The sequence below is a fragment of the Aspergillus foveolatus genome, assembly GCF_047715535.1.
Source record: "Aspergillus foveolatus strain CBS 279.81 unplaced genomic scaffold BDW70scaffold_9, whole genome shotgun sequence".
Taxonomy (NCBI): domain Eukaryota; kingdom Fungi; phylum Ascomycota; class Eurotiomycetes; order Eurotiales; family Aspergillaceae; genus Aspergillus; species Aspergillus foveolatus.
Genome location: NW_027396073.1, coordinates 604,248 through 613,551, shown reverse-complemented (window position 1 = coordinate 613,551; position 9,304 = coordinate 604,248). Strand labels below are relative to the sequence as shown.

General features: G+C 52.1%; 3 protein-coding genes across 3 annotated transcripts; 1 reads left to right on the top strand and 2 right to left on the bottom strand.

Moving 5' to 3' along the window:
- Nucleotides 1-119: 119 nt before the first annotated feature.
- On the bottom strand, nucleotides 120-3,816 carry BDW70DRAFT_131052 (F-box domain protein). The gene is made up of 2 exons (XM_073735921.1): nucleotides 3,159-3,816; nucleotides 120-3,063 (listed from the first exon to the last, which is right to left on the bottom strand). The coding sequence occupies exons 1-2, from the start codon at nucleotides 3,350-3,352 to the stop codon at nucleotides 324-326; spliced, it is 2,934 nt and encodes a 977-aa protein (XP_073598801.1). The 5' UTR covers nucleotides 3,353-3,816; the 3' UTR covers nucleotides 120-323.
- An 87-nt stretch (nucleotides 3,817-3,903) lies between these two features.
- On the top strand, nucleotides 3,904-6,925 carry BDW70DRAFT_131051 (putative C6 transcription factor). The gene is made up of 5 exons (XM_073735920.1): nucleotides 3,904-5,098; nucleotides 5,154-5,591; nucleotides 5,650-6,031; nucleotides 6,085-6,220; nucleotides 6,281-6,925. Exons 1-5 carry the CDS (start codon nucleotides 4,401-4,403, stop codon nucleotides 6,763-6,765), a joined length of 2,139 nt encoding a protein of 712 aa, XP_073598800.1. The 5' UTR covers nucleotides 3,904-4,400; the 3' UTR covers nucleotides 6,766-6,925.
- A 93-nt stretch (nucleotides 6,926-7,018) lies between these two features.
- Nucleotides 7,019-9,172, bottom strand: BDW70DRAFT_131050 (protein translocase subunit TIM50). The gene is made up of 3 exons (XM_073735919.1): nucleotides 8,739-9,172; nucleotides 7,952-8,683; nucleotides 7,019-7,891 (listed from the first exon to the last, which is right to left on the bottom strand). Exons 1-3 carry the CDS (start codon nucleotides 9,012-9,014, stop codon nucleotides 7,301-7,303), a joined length of 1,599 nt encoding a protein of 532 aa, XP_073598799.1. The 5' UTR covers nucleotides 9,015-9,172; the 3' UTR covers nucleotides 7,019-7,300.
- Nucleotides 9,173-9,304: the final 132 nt, after the last annotated feature.

Here is a 9,304-nt window from a genome sequence, read left to right as displayed (position 1 = left end):
ATACATCATGGGCGTATATTGCATTCTGCGAATTAAGTGGATAACACGTGACTGCGGTGGAGTCAGAGGGTAAAGTTCGTATAGTAATGTTAATTGTAAACGTGTTGGACTCCTAACCTTGACGCTGTAAAAAATTGCAATTGCTATCCATAATGGACATATACAGTATATAGACTTGAATAAATAATCAATATCTGGTATCATTGCTTTCCAAGAAGGCCAATATCACTAGGAGATACGCAAGAAAACAGCTAACACCGAAACGGATATATGATGGGCACTGTACATAAGAAATGAAGAAATATTGCTTCCAAGGAGTCGCTTCACATGATGACACACTTGCTCCGCTTTTTGCTTCTTTCATAGATGGTTCGCTCATTCCACTCCTCAATGCGCCTTCGCCATTGCTGTTCCGGCGCAACAGACTGCGAACTTGAGTGTGTGGGGTCGGTCGATGCCCGGCGGTTGCGGAGCGCTGCTGCTGACAGAGGCGGCTGATAATCGTAAGATTGAGTGCGGTCGTATTGTCGAGCGCTGGGATATTGGACTGGGGTCGGTGTCTCTGGTGTTTCTGGTATGAGTTGTGCGGGGATGAGGTTTGGCGAGGATAGAGAGTAGAGATAATTGTTCATGGCAGGTGGAGTAGGGGGGACTGCCGGCATGACGAGTTGTGAGTTGGTGACTTGTGTGTTGTTTGGGATCTGAATAGTCGTGGGCTGCGCATGAGCCTGTATCGTTGGGGCAAGAGGATCTGTGTATGGGACATTTGGCACCACTGGCATGGCGTTCGGCACCAATGGAGGGGAAACAAGGGAATCCTGCGGTTGCACCGGGACAGCGGGCTCGTTGACGCTACTTAGCGGTTGAACTTGTGAGCCAGAGCCTGCTCTTCCTCGTGCCCAGCTGTGATGTCTTCGATGAGCATCGGAAGTCGAGCTCTCCCCCATATGTCGTCTCATCCGAGAGGCCAAGTTTGGGCCGGTGACGGTGTTCAACCTATGCAACGAAGGTCGAGATGAAGTATCGGGCAAGAAACGCGTTGAAAGAGACCTCCGAAATGACTCTACCGCGTTCTGGCTGTACCTCTGCGGTGGAGGAAGCAGAGTCCTTCTGAGGTAATCAGGGAGCGGCACGTCTGCCTCCCGCGAGTAAGGAGGGGGCGGGGGAACCCAGTTGTCTGCATCGCTTTCGTGAGGGATCTGGAAAACAGCAGGAACGGAGGGTTCTTGCAACACGCGGCGGGATTCATGTGCGACTCGTCTGCGACTTGCAGCAGCCGCCGTAGCAGCACGTCGTAATGTGTCTTGGGATCGCGGCTGCGTATTGTCGTAAGGGCTGTCTAGGATAGGAGGTATTTCACCGTCTGCAACCTCATTTGAGGAGCCAGAGAGATAGGAGCTGTTCCTGCGAGGGCGTGGGCGGTTATTTGAACTTGCCGCCGGATACGACTCCCGATTTCCTCTGCCAGTGCTCCCCCGGTGTATACGAGTTCTTCTTCTTTCCAATTCGACTTCAGTGTCTAGACTAGAATCCGGCTCACGGAGTAGCACAGGCTCTGCCTCGCCAATTTCGATAACGTGCTCCGTCACATTTCCATTCGTGGTTGAGCATGTAAAATCCGATATCAAGATTCTTCCGCCGTCAAGAGGTACGTCTTCTTCGCCAAAACTTGCATGGTCAACACCACCAGGTGCCACAGCGGCCAGCCGCCGTTGCTCACCCGTGCTATTATTGCGCCGTACCCAGCGGGCAGCAGTGATGCCAGGAATATCAGTTACCTTGTGACCAGTAATGAGTACCTTCGGCCGGTTTATGGTCTGCTGCAGCCGGTTTAGGTTTGTTCCTGCAGCTGTAACCACGATTGACTGATTTTGAGCGATGCGACTAGTCTGTGGCCCGCTGGCATTCTGCGCCACAGGAGCAATATCAAGCCGATCAGGCAGACCGTACACCCAAACCCCAGAACCTTGAAATCCTAGGGCAACAAGTTCGCCCCCGCAATCTGCGGAGGCCATCATCATAGGCGGTTGTTCTATATTCGTATCTTCAGACATGGGGCTGGCAAAGTATGTTGTGCCAGAACTAGCCTTCGTGAGTCCAGTAGCTCTGAAAACTTTGAGTTTGTTATCAAACCCCATAATCCAACTACCTTCGCCCTCTGTGTGTAAAGGCACCAGACAAGCATAACTGTAATTCTGGACAACTTCTGGGAAGAGTATCTGCGTGGTCCACATCCGAACTTGAACGTCTTTGATGGAGAGCTCCGGTTCCTGCTCACCATAGAGCGGCACGGTTATACTAACCAGACTTCCTGTTGAGGGATTCTTGGACGAGCCCAGAAGGATGACACCGTCCGAGGAGAACGACAACGAGTCGACCCCAGCACATCGAACGGCCCTTCGCTCGGTTGCTAGAGCTGTCTCCCCAATAGCGTACACTTCAATCATGTCATCGTACGCAATAGCAAGGACACTACCAGCCGGGGAAAAGGCTAAAGTACGCGGAACATGGTTTAGTTTGAGGTCCTGTATAAGTTTCGCTTCTGCGCTAGAGAGGCTGTAGATGTTGACTTGATGACTTGAAGACACAACTGCAAGAAGCGATCCGTCGTCCAGAATAGTAGCATGAAGCGGGCGCCGCAGAGTCTTGAGTTCATACTTCACCGCCGGTGGGTCCGATGCCACGTCCAACACGACAATCCGGGAAGAGCTGATGCAGAGGATGAGTTGGCCGTCTTGAGAAAAAGCAAACCGGAAGGCTTCACCGCGGGGGAATGCTGTCGACGAGCTCATCGAGGTGGAAATCAATTTTACCAACGTCTGGTGGGGGCGGAAAAAGACGTCAAACCCATTGCGCCTGACCTCAGAGACGAACTGCCGTTTGAGAGCCGCCAGGTCGCCAGTTTGAGTCGGACGCTGATCATTGGCCTTTTGCGACAATGCAAAGGACGGACAATGAGACAAGTGATGGCCATACAGCAAGGCCGAGTCAGATATCCGCCGCCATTTTCGGTTCAACAAAGTCAGTGACGCAAAGGTACTTGCATCGGCTACATAGAGAATGCTATATCGCGAGTCAAAAATAAAGAATACGCATCATATATGGGTTCCCCGGATAACCCCTAGCCACCAGAGCTGTGAAGGCGAAATTGGACTTACTGCTCAATCACAGTCCGAGGTAAACGACTGAATGGGCTCCCCCGCGTATCCTGGGAGGCGGCCGTCCCCGTAGCGTTCCCCGGTGAGGTATGTGGCTCTGTCTCTTGAGATTGTTGAGCAGTATCGGGCTCGATGGGCGACTCGCTGTCAACACCAAGTCGCTCTGGCGGAGGGGGCCGACCTTCCTCCACCATATTCAATCGAGGCACATTGAATGAAACAAAGGCATAGCCGGGATCAATTCCGTGCACACATGATCTTCCCGGTCGATTAAGAATAAAATCAGGGGAAGGGAACGTCCTTGGAAAAGCCGAAGATGCTCGCTAGTGACCCGGTGCTGGTGGCTGTGTCGCTGCAACGAAGATCGAGCCCGCTCACAAGAGGGAGGGGCCGCCCTACTCCGTCTCCGTACCTATTGGCCCTCAGTGTTACAGCAAAACCGCCTCCCCGCAGGTACTTCAAACACGCTAGCACGCCCTGATACACGACTGAAGACGAGCGATGAAAGTTGGATGGCCAGTGGATGCAAAACGTCGAGACAAGGCAGAACCGTGCTCGAGACAGCCTTGGGTTGGTGTAGTATCCCAGTCCCAGACCCTGGCCTTGCGAAGACGATATAAATAAAAGGCACGTGGTTGGCCGTAATGCTGAGTCAGCCAACCCCCCACAGCAAATCGTCGCTCTTTGGCCGGCGATAAGAATATTAGAATCTCGATCAGTTCAGGGCCCGCAAGAAAAAGAAACGAAACCGCTTGCTGCCATCGATAGACGGGTTACCGGAGAGCGGCCGACTAGGGGAGCATATACTGGCTTGTTCATCAATCCACCCCGGCCTCGTCGGCTCGTCATTGTGGTCAGCGAGGGACAATGTCGCATGCTGAGTGACTCCGCAATTGCAATTGGATGCCCGCGCTCAAACGAACTGCTTTGTCAGGCTGTCTCAGGTTGATAAGTTTGAACCCTGGCTGAATTTCTAGCCTTAGCTCCAAGCTAGGGATTTGTCTGTGGTTATCTGCTCCTGGCTGCAGATCGCAACCTGAGACCTCGGCAGATATTATCATTTTATCTCCCTCCTTCCGTTCCGTGCGGTCCCTGCGAAGAGCGTTGGAACTTCCGCTCCGGCGAGCGGGCGAGTCGCGTGCTCCACTGCCTAGTTTTGAGGCCGTACCGCGTACCGCCGTATGATTGATGCGGGCAGTGTGAGACGCTGAGATACTATCCGTCGTCTTGTTGGGGCACAACATGCCTCCTGCAGCTGTCAAGCCTAGTCCAAACTCAAAGGTTGCCACTCCGGCATTGAACGCTGGGGCAAGACCGTACCGGTCACACAAAGTCAGGGCCTGTGATCTGTGTCGGAAACGCAAGTCGAGGTGTACAGTTGATATCCCCGGCCAGTCATGTTTGCTGTGTCGAGTCCAAGGAGCGGATTGCCACTATCAGGAGGAACCTGGCATTGAGCAGCCTGCCGCTCAGGGGCCGGAGCCTGCGGTATGGCATTCGCGCGCCGTTGGAGACAGTTTCCACACCGGCCAGAAGCGCAAGCGCTCTCCAGACACTGTGTCTCCTCCCATGACTTCCTCGCGGACGGATGAGATTCCTGAAGTCCGGCGATCTCACTCAGCAGCGCCTCGTCGAGGAAGCGAACCTGGACGACAAGGAGTTGAGGATCCCCAGAACGAGTCTGTTTTCATTGTCGGCCCAGTAGTAGCCGACGATGCAAATGTGATCGAGAAGCACATGCCCCCACAGCAGTCCAACAGATCAGTGGAGCCAAAAAATCATCCATACAATGTTTACTCGAATGACCCCAGAAAGCCCATTCTCTACACCACAGTGTCCAGGCGGAGACAGGGCATGCGCGTTGGCATACCGCCCGGAGAGAACCAAAAAGAGATATTGGAACAGATACTTGGGCCATTTAAGGACGATTTAGTCAGACTGTACGCTTCTGGACAAGGACTGCCATGTGTGCATTCTGCTGATACCGAGTCTTAGGTTTCTAGATCGATTCAATGCAGCGTTTCCCATATTCGACGGCGAGGCTTTCTGGGAAGCATACATCTCAGATTCGCCTAGCGAACCGCCGGCGTCTCTTTTATGCCAAGTCTACTCGATGTCATTAGTCCATTGGAAGCACACACCTAAACTTGCCTGCCATCCGAAACCCGATGTCCGGTATGCCGTAAATCTGACTGTTGCAGCTCTCCACGAGGAATTCTCTGCCCCCGGACTCTCAACGATCAGTGCAGCTCTTATCGACTTAACTGGCCGTCCTATTTTTTCGATGACTGGTAATGCCATCAGCTGTGGACGCATGGTGTCTCTCGCTCATTGTCTTGGTTTGAACCGAGATCCTAGCAACTGGAAACTGTCTCGACAAGAACAAAACCAACGAGTTCGCCTCTGGTGGGCTGTTGTTATACATGATCGCTGGTAAGCCTAGAGAGTAAATCTCGCATATCCCTTAGTTGCTAACATGCCGCTTCAAAAGGGGGAGTTTCGGACATGGTGTACCACCACAGATTGCCAAGAATCAGTATGATGTACCTCTTCCCACCGTGGAAGTCTTGGTGCCACCAGCATCGCGCTCTCCAGAGCGAGTGAGGGCAGCACATTGCCATATTGCGCTCTGCCGATTAACCGAGATCCTGGGTGAGCTACTTCCACTCGTATACGGTCTTCAGCAGCGGTCACCTCGCGAAACGACCAAAAAGATTCGCCAGATTCGGACAGACTTAGATATTTGGGAAGATTCGCTCCCGGACTGGTTAAGATCTCCTCTGGGCCCTTCAGAAGATCGGATAGCCGGCCTCTCCAGTCTACACCTTTCGTTTTTGGCGGTGAAGTTGCTGGTTGGAAGGGTAGAGCTAAATGTAAGACCATGATAGAAGTGGATCTATGCGCCAATCTAACCAACTTGACACAGGATGTGAATAATTCAGAAACAGACCTCCCTGAAGCCCGCCGATACTTCCAAACGGAGTGTCGCAGAGGTGCCGAAGAGATCGTACAGTTTATCTCTTCTCTCCGAAAAGAGAACTTCAAGGAGTTCTGGCTACCTTGTACGCGGCCATATCTACGTGTCTATCAACTCCAAACGAAATCATACTAACACCACGCAGATAGCGCCTTCCATCTAACCTCAACAGCAACGCTCCTCGTCCGCTGCGCGTTCGAAACCTCTGACCCCGAAGTCGCACGCACCTGCCTCGCAAATGTCGAATCCTTCCGCGCCATCCTCCGTCGCGTCCGAGAGGAATACGACTGGGATGTAGCAGACATGTGCCTCGACCACTGCGAACGCATTCTCAACCGCCTCCCCGCCGGGAACGGCCATGGAGTCAACGGCTCTTCTGCCACTGCCTCTGGCGCGCCCAACGCGCCAGGCGGCAGCGGAGGAGGGGCGGTCATGGGACGGCCGGATAGCACGAACGGGCTTGTTAATCCAGCAGCAATCTCGATTTCGTTGCCAGAGACTCAGACGAATAATGACATTGTAGATGATATGATGTCGATATCTAATACCTTCGGGACCATGGACGGGTTTCCGTTTGATATGACGGGAATCTGGGATGTTTCTGTTTTTCAGGATGTGAATCTTACATAGATTGCTCGGCTAACTTGGCGTCGGGCTTTAGACGGTCTGTATAGTTGGGAGGAATTCGACGTACAGTGGGAAAGGGAAGGCCTCTTAACAGGCGCTTGCTTGGGCGGATGTTTGTTATGTATATACCCAGTTGTGATGGTTCACAAAGTGCAAGTTCAACAATAGTAACAATAGTAGAATCATAGAAAATCCCAATCTGACGTTCAACCCCATATTCTTCCTAGGATAAGTATATCAAACAAGCACAGATAGGTCTATTAGAGATAATGTTCAATTTATACAACATTAAATTAACATCAACATGCTATTTTACAGTCACCCATGATGCTCAAGTAGTCAGTAGCCAAGAAAAAAAGCCCTCTATTTAATACACCACCACCTGAGAAAAGAAACCACAGAAGCATCTTGAGCGAGCATTAAGACCAGAGAGGAGAGAAAGAAGAAGGCTTCTAACAAACAAGGTGCGCACGTCCCTGCTCTCTAAATAGATAGCAATAGAGATGTTATAAGCTTGTGTCAAGAGGCAAGATTGATTTTACTCTTTCTTGCCACCGCCGAAAAAGCCGGTCAACGAACCCTTCATGCTTTCCATTTGTTCCTGTCGGAGCTTCTCCTCCTCAGCAGCCATCTCGGCCAGCCACTTCTCTCCGTTCTCTCGGATCTCCTTCTCGATCAGCTCGTAGTTCTTCTGACCACGCTCACGGATCTGGTCCCAGAGCATCTTGCCCTCCTGCAAACCCGCAGAGGGTGACTGTTCGCCATCTAGGGCGCGTGCAGATGACTTCAGACCAAGCGCTGAGGCCAGGCTACCCATGCCGCTCCTTGGGCGTTTCTTCTGCTCCTCGGCAAGTTCCTTCTCGAATCGCTCGCGCATGGCTTTCTCGCGCTTGGCGAATTCGATTGGGATTGATTGACCTTCGAAAGACTTGAGGACAGTGCGCACATCATCCACACCCATACCTGCGAGGTATTCAAGGAAGGGAATCAGCGCGACAAGGGTCTTATCCTTGGGGTTTCCATTCCACTTGTTGAGAATGATAGCATTCTCAGGCTGCAGACGGGCGTGCTCCTCCTTCGTGTCGATCAAAATGACCTTGGAGAGGTCACGGTTGAGGTAAGAAAGATCCTGATGAACCATGTTAGCCATATATAAAGCCTCTTGCAGCAATTTTCAGCTGTTACGTACCTTGATGTATTCTCCATCCTTATACCTGGTGGCTTCCCTGAACAAGGGCCAACGGATGATGCGGTAAGGGTCGAGCTTGCGGAGCACCTGATCGGCCATCATGCTAGGCACGCTGGTAAAGAGGACGAGTTCGTAGTACTGGTTGAGATAGCGAAGGAAGTAGTCGACTCCAGGTCGTTTGGCAACACGCCATCCATGTTCACGGCTCCATTCGCTGTGGACAAGCAAATCTTCCAGACTCAAGACTAATGTATAAGGTTGGCGAAGGTTTGGATCTTCGTCGGGAAGCAGTTTCGGGAAAGCAGGGTCTTTGTAATAGCTTGTGAAGTCGCCCATTCGAGCCTTGATGCGATTATACCAAAGTCCGAAGCCCCAGCCGGATGGGACATCAGGATGGGCATTTTCCTCCTCAACGGTATCCCAGTTTCGTCCGAGATAAGCCATACCACCAACACTTCCCAGCAAGAACAGTGCATACATCAATTTGGCCATGCGGGCTCGTTTGCGGTCAAGAGACGATTCGTAACCGCCCTTGGGAATATCACCACGGCCATCATCGCTGTAATCTTCTTCAAACCGAGAGGGATCTTCAGTCAAGTTCAATGTTCCGGAGCCACCTTTCTTCGAGCGAGCCTCCAGTTCTGCGGCGAGGGTGGAAGGGATACCCTGTGTAAGATCGGGGAGCGGTCTCTGGGGCGCATCTTGTTCGGATTGTGAAGGGGAAGACTCCGGCTTAAGGATTCTGGTCAGATCAGCGTACCCGATAAATCTCGAAGCCCTAACTTACAAAGCCGGAAGCCTGTGATGTTGTGTTTGCGGTGTTGGCTTGAGGATCCGATGTCGTCTCGAACTCCGCCTGCTCCGCGGCATATTGCTCTTGTTGAGAGGGCTTGGCGGGTTGTTCAGGCTTCGAGGACTTAACAGATTCGGGGAGTTTGTAGGGAGTCTTAGGCTTGGAACCTTTCGCGTAACATCGCGAATGTGAGACAGGAAGGGCTGATAGGCGGGGAGCGGAGACGAGACCGCTCGGCCTCGTTAAAGGCAAGATAGCACGGCGAAGCATGCTGTGATGAATGAATAGAAGTCAAGGAAACAGTATACTCTTGCTTTGCACAAGAAGAAGGGTGAGAGCGTTGGCTCAACGCCGGGATGACTCCGCTCGAGGTAAATTAAATCAAGAGATAAGACAAAGTGGTATCCGCGTGTGAAGCTGGAAACCCGAGGCAATGGTCAAGGATCGAGGTCTCGCTGCCAGGAAAACCTGAAGTTTCATCATCGCTTTGACTGCTACGGCGGGGGCAAACAGACCACTTGCGCGGTTCCGGCTAAGTATATAAACTTGCCGCTTGCCGA

Excerpts from the sequence above, each read along its gene's own strand:
- BDW70DRAFT_131052 (XM_073735921.1), bottom strand. The coding sequence starts at position 3,352 with ATGGTGGAGGAAGGTCGGCCCCCTCCGCCAGAGCGACTTGGTGTTGAC. Across the intron at positions 3,064-3,158 it reads CCTCGGACTGTGATTGAGCA|CATTCTCTATGTAGCCGATG; the intron begins GTAAGTCCAATT and ends CTCGCGATATAG.
- BDW70DRAFT_131051 (XM_073735920.1), top strand. The coding sequence starts at position 4,401 with ATGCCTCCTGCAGCTGTCAAGCCTAGTCCAAACTCAAAGGTTGCCACT. Across the intron at positions 5,099-5,153 it reads AAGGACGATTTAGTCAGACT|GTTTCTAGATCGATTCAATG; the intron begins GTACGCTTCTGG and ends ACCGAGTCTTAG. Across the intron at positions 6,221-6,280 it reads CAAGGAGTTCTGGCTACCTT|ATAGCGCCTTCCATCTAACC; the intron begins GTACGCGGCCAT and ends AACACCACGCAG.
- BDW70DRAFT_131050 (XM_073735919.1), bottom strand. The coding sequence starts at position 9,014 with ATGCTTCGCCGTGCTATCTTGCCTTTAACGAGGCCGAGCGGTCTCGTC. Across the intron at positions 8,684-8,738 it reads CATCACAGGCTTCCGGCTTT|CCGGAGTCTTCCCCTTCACA; the intron begins GTAAGTTAGGGC and ends AGAATCCTTAAG. Across the intron at positions 7,892-7,951 it reads AGGATGGAGAATACATCAAG|GATCTTTCTTACCTCAACCG; the intron begins GTACGTAACAGC and ends ATGGTTCATCAG.